This window comes from Danaus plexippus, chromosome 23, assembly GCF_018135715.1.
Source record: "Danaus plexippus chromosome 23, MEX_DaPlex, whole genome shotgun sequence".
Classification (NCBI taxonomy): domain Eukaryota; kingdom Metazoa; phylum Arthropoda; class Insecta; order Lepidoptera; family Nymphalidae; genus Danaus; species Danaus plexippus.
In genome coordinates, this window is record NC_083551.1 from 3,693,027 (window position 1) to 3,719,530 (window position 26,504).

At 29.2% G+C, this 26,504-nt stretch overlaps 1 protein-coding gene across 2 annotated transcripts in view; it reads right to left on the reverse strand.

The window, feature by feature from the left end:
- LOC116774681 (cGMP-specific 3',5'-cyclic phosphodiesterase-like) overlaps window positions 1-26,504 on the reverse strand; it is a 61,160-nt gene that overhangs the window by 22,850 nt on the left and 11,806 nt on the right. For both annotated transcript variants that reach the window (XM_061524082.1, XM_032667400.2), the window contains exon 2: window positions 9,113-9,841. In XM_061524082.1, coding sequence (XP_061380066.1) covers window positions 9,113-9,748 — 636 coding nt within the window. In that variant the 5' untranslated portion in view covers window positions 9,749-9,841. The remainder of the gene's footprint in view (window positions 1-9,112; window positions 9,842-26,504) is intronic.

A 26,504-nucleotide genomic window follows, 5' to 3' on the forward strand; every position in this document is an offset into this window, starting at 1 on the left:
TTCATTTTAGAGTCTAGGGGTTTAATTTGGTTTTAAAATATGCCAAGAAGCGCTATACCCGAGCTTTGTACGTTCAATGGAGTCCGCCTTTATATGAATTTTATTGATTTCCTTGCTTTTGTTATGAAGAGAAGTGAAAAATTGCTATTCTAAGTTTCCTTTTCTCTTCTTTTCGAATCCGTAACCAGAAAAATCGTCAACCTAACTAGAACCTCACTGGTAATGCAAATGAAGATAATTTTTAGGGGTCTTTTGATGTCTTGTGTTATGAAAAGTCAAGGTCTCGTTTCTCACCTCGTCTGCTCGAGTAACCGAAAACCGTGTAATCGGAAACCGGTTGCTACAAAGTAACCGAAACGTCGGGAGTGTATAGTTAAAATAATTAAAATTGCGTAGCAAATCCGAAAATATTAGTTTTAGACTTAGATTTTGTGAAAGAATTAAAACTTGTATTTTATGTTATATTTATAAAAGGTAAGCAAAACGAAAAATATATTTAAAAAAATTGTTTCTCTTTTCTACATAAAGTATATTTTAACTACTTTTTAGTCATAATAAATTCTGAATCATATCCATACTGGGAATATAAATGTAGTATCGTTATGAGGTTATACGTTTATTTCAATTAACTTGCTGTCTTTTAATGGACGAAGTTTCGAAGAGTATTGAAAATCTGTAGAGAACAAGAGTTTGCATTGAATGAGAACAAGATACTTCTTAATTTAAGAGCTTGTCGTTACTAGCTGTTAATGTTAATTTTGATCATCGTTAGTTTGTTATAAGTCCGCCTTTTCAAAAACTAGTTTTCATATTAAACAGGGGAAATTAACAGTATTTTATACATTATTTCAATCAAACCATTGCAAGCCGTGGCAAAATTTAATGGCAATGAGATAAAATGTTTACAAATTTTACATTCATTATAAATGCAAATTGCATATTACAACCGCATAATATTCAACGGCATGTTTCATGATCTGTCATCCTGTGTTGTACATAAATATGTTAACATGGAAATAATTACATTAACTACGGTAAATATTGACGATCAAGGTAGAATTAATATACATATAAAATTGTAGAATACTAAATTCTTTATATACGTTACATGTAAACAAGAAGAATAAAGAATTATTTTAGTAGCCACATCTTTTTGCTATAACTGATGTGGTACGTCAAGCGATGGACTACTTTATTCACTTCATTAACATCCTGTGGTCTAGAAATTATGAACATTGGTATCATGCCTGGAAAATTCTCAAAATCATAAATAGCATTTAACCAAGTTAAAAGTTAATACAACAAGCAGTCCAGACAAACATCTGTCAGTCCTCATTATCTCCTCTGCCACAAACGGATAGGACATTAGCCCATATGATAAAAGAGAAAGCGACATCATTTCCACACTTCTCTCCAACTATTAACAGTTACATTATAACATGACATATAACTTACTTGCCTGCGGTTTCACTGTGACAGACCTCCATATTACTAATAAAAAGGCATTGACAACTCCGACGAGAATGACGAAAAACTATGTACATCTAGGTTGTCTCCTAATCTAACACACTGAACTCTCTTTAATGTTTGGTATAGTGCCTACATAAATCTCGAAAGCTTTTCATACCCACACAACAGTATTCAGTAAAGAAGCCTTGCAAACCCTACTAATTACAGTTGTATTGCAATTGCCTCTAAACTCTACAAGATTTCAGAACGTATACATATTCAACAGGCAGTTCGCAGCTCACCTAGCACACAATGATTTTCTCAGTACCCAACAATATTGGTTATGTTAGAATCGGACTTATGGGGCATAACTCTCGAAAACAACGGTTAAGTGCTCATTGTTTCGAATGACATTTCAAAAGCTTCTCACATTATTTGATAGTCTTTTGGCAAGTTTTCTATATATAACATATTCTGTTTGCTTGGATAGCTGACTTTCCGAGGGACCGTGCTCTACAAGTGTTGTTTGGGTCAACGCGCAGGGGTTTCTTGGTAACTTGTCCTTCCCGCTACTTTATTTTTCCGTCACATTAACGATGTGCTTTTACTGGGTGTTTTTCGTTACGCAAATGAGAGTGAAGTTGTAAAGTTGTGGTATTAAATGGTAAATTTAATGTCCCATCATCTGGAATCAAAAGAAGTTGGAAAAAAAAGGCAGTAGAGAATGGTAATTTTACATTTCAGACAGACCAAAAAGAGGGACGAAAATTTTGTGAAATTTAACGTCACCAAAACATAAGTTTGGCATTTCATCGTCACGAAGAGATCATTAACCTCGACTAAAACGTTCCAGAATGTATCCTTCGAATACATGGACCACCTTCAGTTATTATTTATATGGTATATATTAATTATAGGGTACTGAAGCTAAGCTAAAGAAAACTTTCTTTATGGAAAAATCCTTACGAAACTACGAAAGTACTTCAAGTTGGAACAGCTTTTAAACTCCGGACGCAGGTGAATTTCCAACCTTTCGTCGTAGATGAAGTAGAATAGTTTAATAAAAAATGTATGTTAAAGTAACGCTTACTCTTTTAGGTTGTTAAATATATTTTAAATTGATTTAACCGGCTCCTAGTAGACTACGTTATACTCTCGTACTTTGCATTAAATATTGAATAATCGTTGAATTTGTGGCGTACGTTTGACATCCAATGAAGGAATTTCCTATTAGAAGCATTAATCATCTCGATTTTCATGAAGAAACCTATATTTCTTAACAGGGCTTTTCTAGTCTTAAAAAAAATCGATTGTTCTTTTAGTAAAATACTTCGTGTTCAAAAAATAGAACTTCCTTTAGTCTTTGATTTTAATTTTAAAAATTTTATAATTATACTGATGAATACAATAAATGTTATATTTTGAAGAAATTGAAAAAATAAATATATTTCCTTTAAATAAATGGGTGTAAATGAAACTAATATATGAATGTCAGACATTCACATTTCGTCTGCCCTTGATCACGGTTGCTGAAAAGTAACCGAAACGGCGGGATTATGTAGTTTTAAAATAATAAAATTCGCGTAGTATATCCGTAATATATTAGTTTCATTTAAATGAATAAAACTGGCGAAAGTCTTAAATCTCATTAAATAAATGGGTTTTTAGACTGATGCGAGATTAATAAGTAGATGAGTAAAATAATATTCACTGAATTTAAGAGACAAAAATGAAGCGGATCACAATATTGCAATACCTTATTTATTTTGGCATGAATTCAAATTGTATATAGCAGTCAGTAGGCCGAATAATCACGAGTCTGTATATTCGAGGGTTTTTTGATAGTGTAAAATGCTGTTCTTGTCTTCAATGTATTTGATATTTTTCTGTGTGGATAGTTTGTTCTAAGGGAAACATCAAAAACTTTACTTCTACAATTATTATATTACTTAAAAATATTTTAGTTTTTTTGAGTATATATAGAATATTATTTATGAAATTAGTTATTCAACACTACTTGACTTATATGGCTCAGTATCTATACTAAATCTTTATTTTATATTTTTTTGCTAACACAGTAAACATAAAAAAATTGAAGGCACTGTCAGAATATTTGAGTCTGTCATAAATATCACTGATAAAGTAATATCAATCGTACCGTTTTTCATGTGGATGTTGTCACTATTTCGTCGTAAAGAGGAATAAACCCAGACCAATTTTAAAGTGGTTTAACTCCAACAAAACAAAAATCTGCAGCTTGAAAATCAAAAATGATACTAAAGAGCTCTGGTCTCGCTATGTTGAAGTTCTTGATTAAATCCTGAAAAGGCTCTTTTACTTCAGCTAGGAAATGTTTGAAACTAGGAACTTCTGGACTTCTGACAGTATCATTATAGTTGCCTTGCCTATAAAGAGCCCTGAGAGTATAATATCTATAAGCTATCGAAAGTTTTTAAAAGAATCCTCCAAAAATATTTAAGCTGGTCAAAAGCAAAGCTATTTGAAACCTAAACGTAAGCACGTGGGTAATGGAATCTTATTTTTTCTCTTTATTTCTTTTAAAAACTAGAGACTGATCATGTGCTCTGTATATATTCCCATAGCTTAAAGAGTAACCAATGAAAGGTGTCTCCACTAAGCACTGATACGATTAGTATACTGAAAGCATTGATAGCAATCTTGTCTACTACCTACTTATATATGATAAGCAATGAAATTTAAGTATTTTAATTGGAAGAAAAATGATTTTCATAAACAGAGCTTAATAAAGGTAATTCGTTATTAATTCTGCAAAAAATATTTCTTAACATTTTTTTTTATTATGAATTATTTACTCCGAAACATAACAATCGTACCATAAAAAACAACTAAATAAATACATGCAGATATAATATATAATGTTAAAGTTTAATTGCAAGCGCTAACTCCAAGAATTATCATTGAGATCTTAACTCAGATTCCATAATATTTTGCTTCTTTTGTTAAACGGCAAAGATTAACATTATATTAATGTAAACATTAATGTTCTTTTCTTGTTATTTTTACCTCTCGACGAAATCATGATAAGGTAAAAGATTTAAAAACAAATATAAGAATATAATGCATGTGAAACCTGGACAATAAATTGATTCATATCAGTTTATTGTCTGTATTTTTTCGTATGGCTTAAAATTGATATCTAGTGACTCATTATACACGTAAAAAATGAAACCTTTCTTTCTCCCAAAAAAAAAAAAACAAAATTTCAGATTTTTTTCACAAACGTTAAACCTATTACAATGTTTTCTTTTTATTTATCAATATGAAGGTACACAAAATTAAATGTCTATCGATTTATTATTGGAATAAACCAACCAAAGTAAGTACAAAGGTATATTTCACTTGAAAATCTCCTTCACTGAGGCGGACGAAATTGTTATCTAAACTCTCTACCAGAATGAAAACATTTAAAATGCTTATCTAAGAATATAGGAATACGAATATCCGTTGAATAAATTTTCTTATTTCGGTGAACGTTTGCCAAACAAACAAGAATATTTCTATTTGACAATATAGTTACCTGGGAAAGTAAAAATACATTTATGTCTGCTATTGAAAATTTGTTTATAAATTGTAACTGAATGGATTAAAAGATTTATAATTGAATTATTATTTGTGAATTCTTTGTGTTCTAATTGATTTTGTGAAAAACTGGATTTATTTCGTTAATGAATTCATTTGCACACATGTTTTGATTCTGTACGTGCTTTCAAAATACCTATTTTAGTTAAATCCTATTAAATCTTATCACGAAATACACAAATTCTAAAACATAACATTAAAGTGAAATTATAATCTTTTTGTATAGAAAGTTTAATAGTAATGTGAAAGAGAAAAATTCCAAAACACTTTAAGTTATGAGATTTAATAACCAGTATATTAGTAGTTTCTTTATAATACAATCGGGTATATACCTTCTGAATACAAAGGGCCTGTATATTTTTATTTTCAGAATCGGGTGGAAATTTAAATAAAAATTCAATATAATTGGCAAACATAGCAGAAAAGCAATCTCGAAAGATTCAAATTTAAACTTGTAACCCTATAAACTGTAGATAATCTAACCTATATATTCTGACTACCCTAAAATAAATAAATATTATATGTATATATAGTGCATCAAGGCTTTAATAAACTTGGAGGTTCAAAGGCTTTCCAGTACTGTTTGCGGCGTTTGCTTACCAAAGCATAACAAGCAGTGACGGACAAAGACTATGTTAGTGCTGTCGTCCAAAGCAATTACTCTCTAAAAGCTCCAAAGCAAGTTTACTTACATAAAACCTACTTCAGTGATAGAATTAATTAATTACGAGGGAATATAAAATGCAAAGTATATCAATAGTACAATATATTATGAAAAAAGAGATGGGTTTTCTTTGCTATGTTTCTATTGGGATTTCAGTAACGTGTTTATGAAAATAGAATTTTCAAATATAAGCACTTAACAATATTATTTGATAAAAACAAAATTTATTAAAATTATAATGAAATATAGGTTATGACGTCTTACGCCATTCCAAGAGAGCTAATTTAAGTCTTTATAGCGTAGGCAAAGAAAATACGATTTCGCAGTCTGAATTCATTTCCTGTTATTTCGTCTTGATGAAAACCGGATGTCCTTACGAAAAGCTTTTTTATATGATATTTTTATTGGACTTTAGCATCAATAATAGTGGAAAGATACGAATACTTATATTAATATAGAAACTAGCATAAACGAGATGCTAGATAAAGATTACCTACAAATAATACAAACACGTATTTATAATATTAGGTAAAGGCCTCTGACCTGTGGTATTAATCTGCAAAGAACATATGTAGTCATTTGTTATTATTTAACCTGCTAAAGGTTAAACCCTCCTTAAGTGGGTTCAACTGGGTTATTATTAAACACATACGTCTTTGTTATCTCGTAAAATATGATAAATTTTACATGTATTTTGTTCTTGATTATTGGAAAATATATTTACTCACCTTCAAGTTGTTTACCAAGAAATGTACAATTTTTCTTCCTTGTAATGAGAAGCAATTTTTTTTTGTTTAATCACTATGCAATGTGGAAAAAGGATTTATATGGATTTCAATAAAAAAAAATCAAAGTTTGGACAACCATTTGGGCTCTCAAAAGGATTGAAAATGGATATTGTTGTTTAATCCAGGATTCAAAAATTCTTGTGATACTTTTTATACCAAAAGATAACATTACGAATTGCAAGAGAAAGTCAGTTTCTGGTCTCGTTATCTGACTCGGAACGGTCATTTCGCTAGCTCTGATTTAGATACAAAAGGTTTGACCTTTATATTATAGATTTTATTCACTTAATTAAGCCCCAGGCAATGACAGCCTCTATAACACGGCGTTAGATAACTTTTGATAATAACATTTTATTAATTAAACATTAGCCTTTCTTGTGCATTTTTTAAATTATATTTATGTAATCAACCTTTTGCTTTATATTAAATAAATAAACTCATGTTATAAATCAGTTTTTGAAATAGTCACAAAGTTATTCCCTGTTCTATTCATACTACGAGTCTTAGAAATGTAACTTTGTTTGATATTTCGCTGTATTCAGAGTCTAACATAGCAGTGTAGTTTGCGAGCATGTATTATACACATAATGCACCAAACGAGAGCTTAGCTTAATTACTTTTATGTCCGTATAAAATGAAGAGAAAATGTTTTATATAAAATATTATCAATTCAGTTAAAATAAAAAAAATTACATACATTTTACATAAAGTAAAAAATATACATTTTTAACAGCGACCTCTTTTGCATATTATTCTTTAAGTCTTTTTTTTTTTTTGTATGAATATTTATCCCTTATATTCTTTTCATTAAAAAAGAGTAATTAATTGTATAGTTTTGTTCAAGCCTATATTGTCACTTACTTATACATATATAGAATATACATTTTTATCCAGATTTCTAAATTCAGAAATTTTCTAAAAACACATAAGTAATTTCCTGGATTTCTAGTTTATTAAATTTTTCAAATATTCCGAAGTAATATCCTATTCACAAAGAAGATTTTGGACGAGAAAATATCATCCAAGGAAGGTAGCGCATTATGAATATAATGCTGCAAGTCTCCAGAAATAGCAAAGAATAGTTACCCCCAGATGATTGTGTAATATAGGCTTTTAAGGAACATTATATAAGAAAAACTTTTTAGTAAACGAATTAGTATTCTGTTTAATTAGAATTCTATGAAACCTAGTTGTTAGGATGATTAACGAATATTTTTATTACAATTATAAAAAGTAAGTCTCGAGCCAATAAAATTTGTTAAAACAATTTCATGTGGTCATTCAATAAAGTATATTGAGTTTTTTATTTGGCAGAACTATCTTATCTAGCGATAGCTTGTTAATGGTACACTTTACTGATATTGTTAAGTGAGTAAAGTGTTGATACGTGGAAGTATTAAATTTAGGACAAGGCATATCGGTCTGTATTTATATATTGGGATTCGGTGTAAATAATTTCTACATAGATTTTTTGACTTATATATATTGCGATGTTCCGCGTTCAAAGTAACGCCTGAGTAAAGAAAAATGTCTTTATATCATTTTAAAAATTAAAGTTAATTAGGAGTCAGGTTTTACTGTAATATTGTAAAATGAGACAAATTATTTATTGAAGATCTACAATTTTTGTTGCAGATTTTATGTTCAGATTATTAAGTCTTATAATCAGTATTCTACCGTTTATTTGGTCGTTTACTATACTTTAATAAATAAAATGTATTGCTTTCGTCAACTATTTTTTTTTTAAACGAATAAGCGAATATCAAATTTTATTCTCTGCTCGTTGTTTAAGTGACGCAGATAGATTTATGAAGTATTCGGAAGGCTTTTAAAATAATATAGATCCGTTGAAGTGAAAAATAGTGTGATAACACATTTATATCACTTTATATGACTTATTTAAATGAATAAAACTCGCGAAAGTCTTAGATCTCTTTATATGACTTTTCATTACACTAGTTATGTTAAATTTTTAAATTTTATAATTATATATTGACTTTAAATAGTTAGGATTTCAGGAACCTGCAATTTTGGTAATTAACTCATTTTGGTATAAAAATAAAAGGGTTCAGCATGGAATTAAAGATTGAGAAGATTTCTGAATAGGCTTTTTAGACGCCTTAAAAGAATTAAAGAAACCTGATACGAGATTTTTCGTAACCAGTATCAAACTATAATAGGATTAGCCATTGTTTGCTTCACTAAAAGCAACTTCAGTGGGCGTTAACCCAAAATAATGGGAAATATTGTTCGTCCTTATTAGTATTCGAAAAAGTTTTTTTTTTTTTTTGACATTAATATTATTAAGACATGCTCGGAATGGCATTTGAAAATTATCATATTTTGCTCTAGCATAATAACTTGTTTAAAAATATCTTAATGTTGTTAAAAAAATTATGACATAAAAATTGTAAGCAATTTTTTTTTAATTAATCTTTTTTTTATTTTTATTTTTGATCATTTTAATGAATATTTTATTGCGAAATAAATATTCATGTATTTGTAGCCTTTAGTCTAGAACCTAATAAAATCAAATTTTGTTTCGTGAAAATTATTTAATATAACTATAAAATAGTTAAATACAACATACCTTAACCGGAGACGATGACAACCATAGCTGGAATAGATCTGAAGTAACTGAAGTACTCCGAGCCTCGTGGTGTGGTCTTGGTGACAGCGGACCACAAGATGTTAGGTTATGAAGCCTGTTTACTTGATCTACAGATGCGCATTCCCGTATATACCTCTCCAAAAGTTTTGGCTTATTATCCAATATTGCTTTCAATTCCAATAAATCCTCTTCAGTCGTTACATCTGGTGATGTCCTATCTATAACTTCTTTGTACTCATCAGCACATTGCATTATCAGCTCATTAGTTGCTAATACATCATAAACAACACTAGTGCCTAAATCATTGGGATTAGACTCTTCGAAATAATCACTATCACATGTCCCACTACATAATTCAGTTTCACAACCATTCTGTTCCGTAATCTCAACAATTGTTATCGGTGGGTTTTCTTTAAGCATATTATTGTTGTGTATAGGGCTCTCTACTTCTGCTGGCAGCTCATAAACTAGTTGCATTAATTCATGAGATCGTTTTAGATGCTGTTGTTGTTTCTCTCCTTTGCTGCTTTCGGGATTATCATCAGGAAAATTTGGGTTTGTTTTATTAGCCTCTGCCTTTTTTGCTACCACATCAATGGGTTCTTCGGATGTCATTGTAATGTTTAGTTTTCTGATCCAGTGAAATAAAACATTCTCAGGTCTTGGGACATCATTACTTTATCATCAATATAATGATAATAATTATACCTGTAAGTAGAAAATTCATATTAATTATTTATCCCTTACTATATGGATATATTTTAATATTAACATTAAAAATTATATGTTACTAGGCACTCCGGATTCGCACGGGCTCTTTACAATAATATAAAATAGCCTATTTAATTTTGAGAATTATTAATTTATGCCATGATAACTTCCAAATGGTACGCCCGATTAAATTGATTTAAAAAGTAATTTATAGATACTGATGTACTCTTAAAACAAATTTATTTTGATAAGACTTAATACGGTATTTATGTTAATAGCTTTCCAATAAACTCTTTAGAAATGCCAATTTTCAAAAGTAGTAAAATGGATATAGTATGTTATCCTTAAGGTATAGGCATATGCTATCGCGGACTTTTCTGTAGAACGATATAAGATACACATTTCCACCATATATTATTATGCTATTTCTCAAAGACTTAAAAGCTCTCATACGGTTCATGTTTTTCCGACATCTTATACGGTTTCGATGTTTTATTTTTTAATTATAAGAAGATATTTGAAGTTGAAAAATATTTATTTATTCAAAGATTATTTAGAAAATAAAATTTTAATATTTAATTGCTACCCACATTTTTATTATAGATGACAATACTAAAAATTTGAATTTCTAATCTTCTTACAACCTTAATTCAAAGTGGCATATAGGAATATGTACAATACAATAATATATCACAGTATAAAATAATCCGAGTAATTTGCTACAAGTGTTGCAAATGTTCTCGCTAACAAAACAAAATAAGATATTGATCAATGAGCGGTATAGATACACTTCTTGTTTCTATTAGGGGAGTTAACAAATTGAACGACTCTCCGGCCAACTAATTGTCCGATAAGTCTTAAGATTTTAACTAGCATTCTGCATTTCTTTTCATCTATGTATATCTTAAAATTTACTGTTCGGTGTGTAGCTTAACGAGGGTTATGTATCCCGCATACATGTGTGTGAAAGTAATATTTAATATAGCGGTTTACTAGTTACCTGCAAATTTATTTAAACAGAAAAAATATTTTTTCATAGATCGCTAGTTCTTACGACAGAAGAATTTGATATTCATTTCACTTCATTATAATTGTTCCAGATGTTATTTTGTGTACAACCTAAAACTACCTCATATTATAAAATCTTTTGCTTAAATAAATAGAATCCTTAAAAATATATCTCTTTGGATGTTTATCATAATTTCCTAGTAATATATAACCAGTTCAAACAAGAGGTAGATTATAAACACATAATCAGGAAGCACCTTAATTCATAATAATCCAAAGAATTTTGCTTAAAACATTTCTCTGTAAACACTGATTTTTTTTTCTAACATATTTTTTGGAATTAAATAAATTATTTAATGCGTTTTTAGTTACTTTATACATGTCTTTAGAATTTATGACTTACAAAATTTTCCATTTTATGTCATTCCAATACGGAATTTGTTATTTGAATAAAATGTTCTAGCGTTTGTTGTTTAAATACAGCCGATTTATTGAAATATTCGTCAAGCAGATGGTCATAACGGTTTTTAATATGAATATGTAACCTAAACTTAATGTTTAACCGAAAGCAACAAATATTTTATTAGTATTGTATATATTTTAACTTAAGGACAAATCAAGGTTCACACACGAGCAACTTACGAGTACATAAAGACAAACAATTTAAATCTATGTGGTAGTCAAGGAATGCACTATATCACACTATTCTAGGTGAGTGATTAGGTGTTGACGGTGAAATACCGAAGAGTTGTAAGGTTTTTTTTTTTGTATTTTGAATGGCATTCTTTTATATATTATATACTCGTATATCAAGTAGTGTACATATTGATAATAACGTTTTCATGTAAAAATTGTCATTACTTTTATTTTGGTTATTTCATTTTTATTATTGGAAAATTAAGATCGACATTCATATATTATGTGACATATATCATGTGTCTTGAAGATTTCTTCCTAAATAAAGAGACCATTATAATGAAATGAAAAAAAAATTAAAAAAAAAAATTTTTTAGGTAATTATAATTGAATTATAAAGTTAGAATTTTGTCTCCAAACATAGTCTCCCTCTAATAGATGAGTGAGTTACATTAAAATGTATCACAGTAAGAAACATTATATGAGTTAAATCGGCGAGCTGGCGTCAAATAATCAAGCTATAAATAAAACGTCCCGGAAGTTTCCTAATGACGTAAATAAAAAAGTGTTTTCTTGATAATGAATATAAAATGGACGCAGATCCAAACGGCTGTTAGAAATAAATGGTAGACCATTTGAGACGATTTGCGACTAGCGCACTAATGACAGTCATTTTGTTTTACAAACAATCTATTGATGTTTCTTAATGTTTTAATTATATTCTGTAATGTTAAAATTTGTACGAATGCCACTTGATGAAGATTATTTTGGTTAAGTCTGCATTTCAATAAATAGAACTCTTTGCATCCTTTTGATAATTCAGGAAATTGAAATACTTTACTGATAGCACAAATAAGTGACGAGGTGAAAGTTTTTGTGCATTAAACACTAATTGTATTAAAAAAAATCACCATGCAGAATTAGATTAAAAACATCTCTTTATAGAAAAAAAAAATGTTTGTGTGTATTTTTGCATTTATGATTCTTGGAAAATGCTTTGACAAGTATGTATAGGGAAAGTCTAGTTTCCAAGCCTCTTTAACCAAAGAAATAGACAATACACAACATTATTTTATGTTATTTTAACTATTTATTCATATACAGCAACTATAATACAGCTGATTTTTTAATACAAAAATTATAAAATTTGCAGGATGTTTTGGCTTTTTTGCCATGTTTAAATAGAACAATCTATCGCCCGCTCGACGTATTCAAATTCCTCATCGTCAAAAGGAAAACAATGAACATTAAACAATCCACTATGACAGTGAAAGCGAACAATGTAACAAAAGGCTTAATGTTAATTTATTATAATTTTTTATATGGTAGCATGTATGTACGAGATTTATAAACAAAGAGAAGATTTATAGCCATTAGGCGGGTACAGTGGAAGAAATAAACGCATTAAGTCAAGAATTTTCCGCTTTTCGAAAGGCTTTTTAATGCATAGAACATTATAGGCTATAATTTATTAATGTTTAATAAAAACTTAATTCATATATGGTAATTAACTCATTTAAACATTTCCAATTCGCAACATACGACGCTTGTAATATATAAAAAAAATCAGCAAAGCTTCGCAATAATTTACTATTAGAATGGCTAAATGGCTATATGCTAAACGAAATAAAGAGCTTGTTTGTTTTGAATGCCTCAATCTCAGGAACTACTAAGTAGCTTTTTAAGTTCTTTGAGTAGTATATAGAGAAAGTGTTTTATATATATTATAGTTTATATAATCTTAAATAACATAATAAAGGTGATATTGACAACAGAAACAAGTGTGGGAATATCAATGAAAAAAAGTATTAATTATTTTAGATAACGTCGAGACATAACATTAATATTGCGATGGACAAACAATCAAGGTTATGAGGGCACTTAAAGCCCTTGTAAAGATGCCGAGCCATAAAATCTATTTCCATTATCATATTAATCGTATCGTATGAATTCTTATAAATCGTGTGGTCACTTAACAATGTGAACAAACATTACTCGGAATATAAGAAACTCGGTAGTTATATTTTTTTAATGATTATCAGTCTCAATTACTTATGTCCAACCAATATACTTATAATATCATTTAGATCAAAGCAACACATTTTCTTATAATAATAATAATAATAATAATAACAATAATAATAGTATTCATTTACTTTGATAACGAATTTTTTATAACAGTAAGTACTTACTACTTACTACTTAGAAGTAGCTTAATCAGTCACCGATTCTTTAACTGATTGTTATGGCAACGAATAATGTATAAATAGGTTACTTTATGACAAAGCTACTGGACGTTGGATCATAGATTTTTCTAAATACAACAATTAGTTTACTAACCTATTTCCAGAAAAACGGTTTTCAACAAAATATCAAGTTATATCAAATTGTAATTAATTAGTTTATTAATTATTAGCACTTCGTTAGTTCTAGATTTCATTTCTTAATCTTAGCACTCCAAAAGATTTCAATGCTACAAATTGTCATGTACTCTATCCGATTTAAATATCGTGTTACAATGTGAACGTACATCCATTGCGTCAAAGCCAGGCCCAGTCCAGAAATAAACTAGACAATATCGGGTAATTGGTGGTATATGTTTCCTATTCGATTGTTTGTCGACCTCGGCTGTCCAAACGCAATTTGGGATATAATAGAGTTGTGGAGCGAAAAGCAAATGGTGTTATCGTGAAACGAAATTCAAGAATTGATTTCTAGGCTGTTTTGCTTATGAATCATTAATTTTTGTCTGCATATACTGTGAAAACATTTGAATAATTATTATTACGTATAATGCACTCACTTTAATCTAGATGAAAACTTAAATAAAAATACAGTTACAGTAAGTATATTGTGTATGGATTTGCAACCAGGCAACATATTGTGTGTACAAAATAGCTCACATTTAATTCACGGTTTTTTTTTATTCTTCCTACAACAGACTAGGTCTAGGCCTTCTACAGATATATTCGCAGCTTAGAATAGTTAAAAATTGATATGGTAACAAGACGGTAGACAAAATTAACTATAATGCTTAACGATGCCATTGTACTGTTGAAAAGGATGAAATTAAAAAAGTATAATAGTTTAAAAAGTGGATGAATGCAGAACGAAAGATTTTTATATCTATCGAAAAATAGCTATAATTTTTTGTACATCATGTCCCTAAGTGGACGACAGAAATAATATTTTAATACAGAAAATTAACGAAATAAAACACGATAGTGGTGAACGGGAAAATGGTGCGCATTCTGTTTGCAATTGCCGCTTTTATTGGACACATTTCCACGTGTATTTACGACAAATAGTTGTAGAAGTGATCGCCAATGTAAATAAACATCGGACGCTCATTTTCAACAGAGGATAGTTTATTTTGTGCAAACTGAATTTTTAAATTGAAACTGTTCTGCTTTTATCTATTTATTTCGGAGCAGTTTAATTTTTCAACTTGAACTGCTGTGCGTTGGCCCGTTTAAATTTATACTTTAGAAAAGTATTATAAGAATTATCTTAAATGAAATTGAATATTATAATGATATATTTAAAATGAAAAGTGGAATTAATTAAACAGCATTCTCAACGATAACGTGCACCTGATTTATAAAAATAATGATTATATCACAAAACAATTAATTATACAATAGCCGTTGAGAAGTGTTGCTTCTTTACAAGATTCCCAACCAATTGACTATTTTGTATCAAATGCGTGTTTAATACAGTCTAACGGCATATATATATATATATATATTCATATCCACCCGCATATTAATTTTTCTCTGCTTTTTAGTTTGTTACTACAGTTTCAAGCTATTTATTTTTGATATTCAACAAAGACCATGGAATACTCTAGTTTTATGGCATACAACGTAAAATTCCATATATATCAGTTATGTATATTAAATGAATAACAAAACAAAACATGTTGCTTCAAACATTGCATTTATTACACCTGACTGAACTCAAATTTAAGTTAATATTTAACATTGTCATTATAAAACATGATTCTATTAATTTATTGAAAACTATCATTTATTTTACTCCATCGTGTTGATATTGAATGTTAGAACTTATAAACATATGATTTATGAGATCTGTGATATAGAAAAAGATGCTTTTGAACCGTCTTCAGTTAATATTCGAAGCTTGAAAGGTTCTAATAAAACCCTTAATAATTTCCAATCTAAATACAAGCCCTCCGAGTTAACAAGTAAAAGGTAAGCCACTTAAGCTAAATAGGGTTACCATTCACGTGTAGATTAAACTTAACCCCGTCTGACTATTTGCATACAAATCAGTTTGTCGTTAATCTGAGTTATACTGAGCTAGCTGAGAGATCGTGTTCTTATTAGCGGGTTAGGTGATAAATTGGATACCGGTATACAGATGAAAATAGTCCACATTTATTAAGCAATGCATTTATAATATATATATATATATATATATATATATATATATATATATATATATATATATATATATATATATATATATATATATATATATATATATATATATATATATATATATATATATATATATATATATAACACTACTTACTTTCAAGCACTTCTTTAGTATAATTTCGTAAATAACTATATTATAATATAAAACAATTACTTATATTTTTGCACTCAATTAAAACATATAAGTATCGTATTTTGAAATACTCGTAAGTTAAAAATTTTATCATCTTTTTGCTCGTAATAAATTTATTATATTAAGCCGGTTAAAATCGTTTCACTTTAAAAATATTAAATTTTGCAAGGTATTTTTTTTTTTATATTTTTTACATTCTGTATCTACTAAATTTTTTTTACAGTACAAAAACATTTTTACTCATAACTGAGAGAGGAAAATTTGTCTAGCTTATTGAATAAATGTAGAAATAAAAATGTGGAATTTATGAAAAGGTATGTATAAATATATATACAATTTTTGTATATCTGTTAGTCTATTTTATTTCGTAGGTTGGGTAAACATTTTTTATTCATGTTCGGATAAATAAAAGAATATTTTTAATATTTACTAGTAAGTGATCAGCTTTATACAGACAACGTCGCTGGCAACACTATTAAGAAATAACATACGTATGTAAGTGTCTTAAAAATGCTATATAATATATTTATTATTAACAGAAACTAATCTTTTCCGTATTTTCAGCAATTTAATCCCATCGATAATTAGTGATGTATTTTTTAAATAAAAGCACAGCTTGAATGCTTAATGCGTTCCAATGATCCTTAAAATAGAGGTATAAATATAGAGAGATTTGTCAATTCTCACTCACATATAATGCAAAAAGAATTTAGTAAATATAAACTTTTTGCGTTTGTTAAAAACTATTATAGAAATAATATGCCGCTGAACAAGGGAAATCAATAATTGCCACGGCGTCACTGTAAGGGGAAAGGTAAATTCTTAATTTAGTTATATCACATCGTTTGTATGATAGTTCTCATATAAAAAAAGCTATAACCAGATAAACAGTGGTAGAAAGACAAAAATCTCATATCGCAGTAAGGCCACGTACACAAATAATGGTTAGGTCACACTGTTGCCGCATAAAATATACAATATATAAAAATTATATATCTATATCAACTGAATCATAAAGCGCAAGACATAACACGTACGAAGCAATAAAAAATCAATGAAATGAAGATCTGGAAAAAGTCAGAAATATCTCATTTAGTTTAGTTAATATTGTGTCATGGAAATTTTTTTTGATGGGAAACTTTCGTATCTCGTAGCCATTATTATTCTTTCAGTGCAAACTTTGGCATTGTCTAATTTGGCATGTTCAAAATACGAGTATAAAATATAATTATCCCACGAAAAGATTTTGTACCACGGCTTGTTTTTACCGTGACACGATTTATAATTTTTTTCTTTCCAAAAGCTAACGAAGTATATATGAGAAATTTCTTTATAGATCTTTATTATACAAAAATAAAAAACAAAATATATTTATTTCGTAATTTTTCCTAAATTTATTTGATAATATACCTTCAACGCGTGATGATAGAGCAATATATAAAAAAAATATGATAAACAAACTATAAAGTTTTAATTTCGATATAACAGGTGTATATGTTATAACCCTTCCGACCGAGGTTTTTTTCCTTATATTTTCAAATGGACTCTAAGAATTCGCAAATTTCACTTTAAATATAAACTAAATACAATATTGAAATTTTGAGACGAAACCTCTCAGCATTCCATGGATTCACCGTGCGGGTGCCGGGTCCATCGCGTTGCAGGGAGAGGAGCTTCAACAGTGCCTGGGATTTACGACCCAGGTGTAGGTTTAAGGTATCTAATAGGATTATTTTTCAGACGTAAAATATACGGGTATCGTTTTTATCACTTGTAACATTCAGTTCTTATAATGAACGTATATCACATAGAAAAAATTACAGTAGTAAATCTTATATATGTAGATGTCTACAAGTACTGTTCATTAACATCGCCATTACGGTTGATATTATCATCGTAACATAGCTATAATATGATATAAGTAATAAGTGTTTGGAGGATCTTGAGTGTTGTAGCCCCAATTCACAAAAACCCTAAATTATTACATCTCCCAAAATGAAAACACCTTTATATTATTCTGAAAATTGCTTCAAAAACAGCTTAATCTAATCTATAATCTGTTTTCTTTAAGGTGGATTTTCATAGGTATTATAATGCTTATGAAAGTAACAGTTACATTTGTTTTAACTTCACTGAAATATTTGTTCACATTTTATAACTATGTTCAAAGTTCCTTCCTCTGTTTCACCGAATTTGAAAAGAACCTACTAGGGCTGCTTTCGATATACGTTTTGAAAATTTATAGATGTTTGTACTGGACAGTACCAAGTCTTTTAGTAGACTGTAGAAAGATTTAGCTGTTATACCTCTCGTTTCCACTTCTAACGCATACAATAAGTATTAGACCGAATAAAAATTTACGTAAAAATTATGTTAAAATTTATTTTGTGCAATTTTTATGTTATATTGTTTATTTATTTAGACTCTGTTTTTTATTATATAATTTTCTTGAAGTATAGTCCTATTTATTTTAATGTTATGTTCAATATTTATCCTTAATAACTTTATATATACGCAGTCGGATTACCTAATAACTAAAATGAATTCAAACTCAACAAAAAATTTAATTCAACTTATATAAAATACATTAAATATATATGCTGTATATTTATACACATAAATATAACATTATTACCTTTTGATAAATAAACAACAATATTAGAAAAAAATATGAATGATTGCTTATATTAAAATTTATCAATAAAACCTTTTTCCTTATCACGTGCATGCAGATTAAATATATTGAAATATGTTGTCACTGAAAATTACTGGCAATCTATCACTATTTACGTAATATCAAGCAACAGGTTAATAGGAAAATATATGGAACAATCAATTCTATAAAACATTGTTTTATTTTCTTATATTTTCTTTAATGTCTTCTTCTTTTATAATGTATTTTAATTACAGTATTTTTTGATTTCTGTCAATTTTGTCATTGACAGGTCATTAATATCTTGCCATAAGTATCTCTGAATTTCGATAAAAATCATGTGACTGTCTATATGACGATGACAACACTGACGTCAATTACGTCATAAATCAATTTCAATATATATATTATAAATCAATTTCAACGTTACAAAACAATTTCATTATCTTTTATCGCATAACATTTACGTGGAACATTGGAGCTTCTTTTTTGGACCCCAACCGAATCAAATTACTCCACACTTTATCTTTAATATATCGGAAGGTCAATTTAGAGATTTTTATGAAATTTAAAAAACATAAATAGTTATTATTTAAAATATATATATAAAGTTTATTTATTAGTTTGCTTAGATATTAACTGAAAAATCCTTATATTAAAATATTAATATATTAATAATAGAAATAGTTTGTAATGTAATAATTCTACCGCCGTCTTCTTTACTTTCTAAAGTTTCCTAAAGCTGATAATATAGGTCACAAAATGTAATTAAAAATAATAATGTTATGTTATTTTTTTAGTGTGCAATAAACAGTTTAAATAAATAAATATTTCATCAAGTAAGTAAACTTCATATTAAATGTTTTAATGTTACAATATCCCTTAGTTATTTCCAGTTTATTACTCAATAACCTAGTTATGTGTCTCGGGAATTTAATTTGTTTCATTGCGCTGTAAAATGACGGTTTGAAATGATTTAATTAAATATGTGTTTGGTTTAAACTTTTTATGTAACTAAGGGACGTTTTTTCTTGTATAGGAACACAGCAAGGAAGTTAAATACATAATGAGATCTAAGATTTTCGCGAGTATTCATTTAAATGAAACTAGTATTATTCGGATTTACTACGCGGATTTTATTATTTAAAAACTACATAATCCCGACGTTTAATTTTAGAAGTTAAGTATAGTTGTAGGAATAACACACGAGGAAATGAATGTTAATTGATTAGTATAAAACTCTTTTATTTTTAATGATCCGACAAAAAAGTTTGTATGATTCGAATGTAAGCACACACTCATATATTGCCACTTACTATATTTGTCAAAACATAAACAGGCTGGGTTTCGGAGCGGATACGGCACCATAGACCACATTCACACGGTGCGGCAGATTATACAGAAGACCGAAGAGTATAATCAGCCCCTTTGTCTAGCATTCGTGGACTATGAGAAAGCTTTTGACTCGATTGAAACTTGGTCTGTTCTGGAGTCCCTGCAACGTTGCCAAGTTGATTGGCGGTATATCCAAGTGATAAGATGTCTCTATTATCCAGTATTAACATTAATGGCGAACACATCTCTCACTTGCGATTTGCAGACGACATCGTCATTATAGCAGAAACGCTGCAGGACCTACAACAGATGCTTGATGACCTGGCTGACTCTTCTATACGCATCGGCCTACGGATGAACTTGGACAAAACCAAGGTCATGTTCAATGAACATATTCTACCGGAACCGATTGCAGTCCACGGTGTCGTTCTCGAAGTTGTTCAAAAATATGTCTATCTGGGGCAAGTATTGCAGTTGGGTAGAAACAATTTCGAGGACGAGGTGAGTAGAAGAGTTCAGCTGGGTTGGGCAGCGTTTGGGAAGTTACGCCGAGTCTTAACAACGTCGATCCCACAATGCCTAAAGACGAAAGTCTTCAATCAGTGCGTCCTACCCGTAATGACTTACGGAGCCGAAACGTGGACACTAACGGTACGGCTAGTTCACCAACTCAAAGTCGCTCAGCGAGCTATGGAAAGGGCTATGCTCGGAGTTTCTCTGAGGGATCGCATCAGAAATGAGGTGATTCGGCAGAGAACCAAGGTCATCGACATAGCCCACCGGATTAGCAAGCTGAAGTGGCAGTGGGCTGGCCATATTAGCCGCAGAACCGACAACCGTTGGGGTAAACGAGTTCTTGAGTGGAGACCGCGTCTTGGCAAACGTAGTGTAGGTCGTCCTCAGGCAAGGTGGAGTGATGATTTGCGCAAGATGGCTGGCAGGAGCTGGATGCGAATAGCCGAAAATAGATCTCAGTGGCGTGCAATTGGAGAGGCCTATGTCCAGCAGTGGACCAGTATAGGCTGATGATGATGATGATGATTGCTATACTAGTATTATATCCGTAAATGTTATTCTTAATTGTATGTGAAGAATATCAATCATCCTAACTTATAATAACAGTTTATAGCACGTTAGTTGTGTATGAACCAGATTTTATAAGACCCTTCTAATAATTCGACTAAAACTATATTTTACATCTACAACTTAACTAGTCGTTAAAATTGTTTTATACCGAACTCCACCTTCGTGATAACGGTTTTGACTTATGGAAATTTTAATCAAGCACGATATAACATAGGCTTTGTGCGTGAATATAAATGGGTACAATTACTCACAAAAATATATATAAATAACTCGTGGAAGACTAATGTTAAGTCTTTTAAAATAATTACAGTGATTTAGCTTTATTAAGTAGCAATGTTTTTATATTAATTAAAGTGCAAATAGAATAATAGCTAGCGTAACTTGTATTAAGCCTTAATTGTAATAAAGTTATGATCGTGAATCTTGCCAGTCGGTGAGGTAGGCGTTGTAATCATGAAGTATCGATAAATCTCGGAGGCGTGGATTTTTTTCAAGTTTGGAGGCTACATTTATTTGGCGAAGTAAATATGTCTTTCTATTTCTAATTCCCCATTACTATACGGTATAAGATGACGATGTGCATAAACGACGAGAAGTTTCTGTACGAAGCACCAGCTTTTTACAGAAAACCATAAAACACGTAGATCTCTTTGTTTAAGATTATTTAGGTGCCAAGAGCAAATATCTTTCTGACATAAACAAAAGCCTCCTCTTAAATTCATGCACCACCTCGTACTTATGAGCTTGAAGATAACGGGGGTCTCTAGGAAATTATGTCAAGATCTGAGTTACAAATTTAGAGCCGATTTAGCTATTTCAAAGATTAATGCGCTTCAGATATTACGGTAAAAAAGAAATTGCACTGCAAGTAATGTTAAGAGTAAATGAAACTAGTATTATTCGGATTTACTACGCGGATTTTATTATTTAAAAACTACATAATCCCAGTTAGACTCATTTGAGTGTTCCCCTCCACGGAAATCTTTAGGAGGGAAATCTGGAGGGGAACACTCAAATGAGTCTAACTGGGATTATGTAGTTTTTAAATAATAAAATCCGCGTAGTAAATCCGAATAATACTAGTTTCATTTAAATGAATACTCGCGAAAATCTTAGATCTCATAATGTTAAGAGTAATATGGGTGTGATACAGTCAGAATTCGAACTCATCAGCATTTTTGCCTTCACGAATCTTCATTCACGAATAAAAATGGCAGTCAGAACGACCACGCTAAATCGTAGTGCTATCCAATTGTAAAATTTCGAATAAAGATTTCACATAGTGAGTGGCATTAATAACCGTCGTGATATTTTTTTTTACATATGCGTTTATTTCGGGAGGAAAGGTTATATGCACATATTTATGTTACAACACAAGGCGGGCTTTCTGTGAGGCCCTAGTAACTCTACTAGCAAGCTTGCCTGTTTAGACCGAAATGTGACGTGAATAGTTGAATGTTTTCGAAGTAAAAATAATTATAATTTTAATGAAAATGAAGAAATAGATAAGATAAGCAAAATATAAAACAAATGAGGAAATTATAATCATTAAAACAAGGTTTTGTTACTTGAAAAAATTGTATTATTATTAGAAGATAAATTAGTTCCAAGAATGTAAAATTAATTTCCCTCGTGTAAGTTAAATACGTGTGGGTTTTCTAAACTACCCATATAACCCAAGTTAACTAGAAATCGCAAACGCTAACTTGTTTACGTTCGTAGGTAACATTATTAAACTAATAAGTTAGTTAGATTATGACTTCGTCAGTAAACTTAGTTGCTCGTATGACTTATTTAAGTGAGATTAATTTACGGATGTGTTATTTATTTTTTGTAATATAAAGTATTGAAGAATGAAACTATACATAAAACCTGTTCTTGCTTTTGATATTAAAAACCTTCTAAATATGTTACCTAAAGTAAGAGAGTTAGGAAATTTAAGATCAAACATTCTCAGCTCTCGTTATGTATACTGTCAGTTATTAATAATAATTAATAGCGTCTTTAGTATAAACACAAGGTGACATGCAAGTCTATATAAATTTCATTTATAACACTTGGGAGTTTGAATTATTGGCATATGTGAGGAATGTAGAGATTTTATGAAAATACTCGTAATTTTAGATTGTTAGATAGACTATGTCTAGTTTTATGATGAGCTCTAAATGAACTGGCTCATCAAATTATTACAGCGTTCATAGAGAGTGGTTAAATAACTTTTATTATTCTATCTCTAAATGTAATAACCGTCCACTTTTCTAGAAGTTTTTATTTCACTCCTAGCACTACCAAAATCATATCACTACAACTACGACTTTTACAACTGTATGCTCAGTCCAAGATTGCATCATGATACTACAAACGAAGTGTTCTTCGTTTCTCATATGATAACCTACATTAAAACTATAAAGTGCGAAGATTTATGAATGGAAAATTACTAACGCTCCACAAGCGACTTGGACTAAACATACCCTAACATCTAAATCTTTAGATGGTATTTGCTTTAAAAGTTGTTACTTACGAAAAATTCTAAATTTAATTTGGCACTATACAATCATTACTTCAACCAATATGTATAGGCATCAACTATACTATAGAATTGTTAGAAATGTATAAAAACTAGGACCTTGCAGACAATTTTATAATTCTCAGAATAGTGTAACCTGGATCATTGAAATCAATTTAACCCTGCGTGGACGAGGTTTAATTTGATTACAGTTTAAGCTTAAAATAGTAGTAAAGATATATAAAATTAAGATCCTTATATACATAATACGAATTTACAATTCATGTTCAGATTTTATTTTCTTACTCTAAAGATATTTAGCTTGTTTAAACAATATGTTTTCTTAAATGTTTATTACTAATAATAATAATAAATAATGTTACTATTGATATTGTTTAATTGTATTACAGTAAAAATCGAGTTTATAAGTCTAGTCTAAGTCGAGTCTAAGTCACAGGCAACAAAATCCCTTAAGCGTATCGTGTGTATTGTGGTGGGATGATAAATTATTTTTTCTTCCCATCCAATGAATAAGGTATAGAGACAAAAACCGGTAGAAGTTGAAATAATTTAAGGATGTAAGGACTTATAAATCTTTATATGACCACTTAAAACTCGGACTGTGAACCACACCGCTCAATAAAATTAGCAATCGTTGCCATACTTACATATAACTAAGTTGTTATCAAAACATTTTATTATTATCATTGAAATAAAATGTATCGTATGAAAATTATAGAAAAATATACTCAGTTTTTTAACTTGTAATTATTATGGTGTGAAGAAATCTTGTAAATTACACTTTTTTTTTCTCTAAATATAATATGGGCTACTAAAGTTTTTTACTCACATAAAATATAAGAGGATCTTGTTTTCCTTGTTACTAAATATCTGTGTATTTATTACAAGTACCGTACAATCACAGTTTATTAATAATTAATGTTTCGTCATTGTTAGTTAGAATATGAATCAATAACTTTAACATCTTAACGGGTTAATGTGCTTTTAAATATTGTATCGCAATTTTAATATCGACAATAAAATTTCTTTTTTATAACACGTAAACATTATTTTGTCTACATTTCAAGTTTGTTCATAATCACGTAAAAGATAAATATATATATTACGTAATTTTTTTTTCAAATTAAAGAGAAAAAAAAACAATAATGAAACGTATATATTAATTAATGTGGAAATACATCAAAAGGTTTATATTAGAAATTTGAATTCTTCCGATTATCTTATGCTGTAAGTAAAATATAATTCATAAATAGGTAAAAAAAAATATTTTCAAAATGCATACAATTACTGTTTATAAATAATAAACTTTCATATATAGTTAGTATATATATATGTATATATACATATATATATACTAACTATATATATACTAACTAAGTATATATATATATATACTTAGTTATATACCACTAATAATATTTGGAGTTGCCTTACTCTGTGGCTTCCATAATAAGGTTTCAAACAAGTTCCTCAGAAACTAACTGGATCTGATAGTTTATTATTTATAAACAGTAAGTATTTGCATTTTGAATATGATTTTTTAAACCTATTTATGAATTATATTTTACTTACAGCTTACGATAATCGGAAGAATTCAAATTTGTAATATAAACCTTTTGATGTATTTCTACATTAATTAATATATGTATACCTGTCATATTTTTTTACCTTTTTAATTTGAAAAAAAAAATACGTAATATATAAGTCCTAAAATATATATTTTCATTCTTAGAACATATAGATGGTTAAACAGATAATTTCTGCAGTATTTTTGTATTGTAACGTAATCTGTATGAAAATAATTATGGAACGGTCCATAAATAAAATCTTTTCACATAAAAATCTTTTCTATAGAATAAAATAGCGGAAAATTTCTAACATGGCTTTTGAAAGATTATTGTTAACAGAGGATGAAGGAAAATTTTTACAAAGAACTTTTAAGCTCGCAAGTAAATGGCTTCCATTAGCCTCGCAATCTAAAACTCTAAAGTAAAAAGGTTTTATACAACCAAGCGATTAGTATTACACAAATTATATCAGGTTTACAAAAGTTTTAAAATAGTTATTGTTATATATGTATGGATAATGACAAAAAAAATTACAAATGCCGAATTGTTTTCGATAACAAGAGCTGTAAAATATTTACTGTCAGTTCATGTTTTATATGCTTGTCGGTTATTTAAAAATAGACACTTTTTTGATAGGGTTATGTTTAATAGATATATACAAATAGTTTTATACCATGTATTTAAGATTATAGTGTATACGGGCTTGAAATTTCTTAACTGTTCTTATAAAGTTTACACTTGCCTTCCATAGATGGCGTTACTTTCCGCCCGTACAATCAATCGGATCCAATAATCAATGTCAATAAATAGTACATAATACATACAAAGTCAATAAACTCACTACTTTGAAATATCTTATAGTAAACAAAGCATAAACTATCTACTTAAACTTTAAAGTGACCTACATTGTAACGATATTTCAGTGTAAGAGGCTGGGTCATAAAACCTACAATAATTCTTTACTAAGGTGACATTTCCGAAGTAAATCACGAGGCAAAACGCCCATTAAATTTATTTTATTTATTGGCATGTATATTTGAAAATTACATTTAATATTTATTTCTAAGTCTTTACACGTAAAGGCTTCTATATTAGATTTCGACCACAAAAAAATTACAGACTAAGCAAACAGACAAAGAATATAAAAAAACAGCGTAAGGAGCAAAGTAATCGATCAACAACTTCAAAATACTGAAAATATAATATGAAGTAAAATCAAACAGGCCACATTCAGCCACAAATACTCTATCT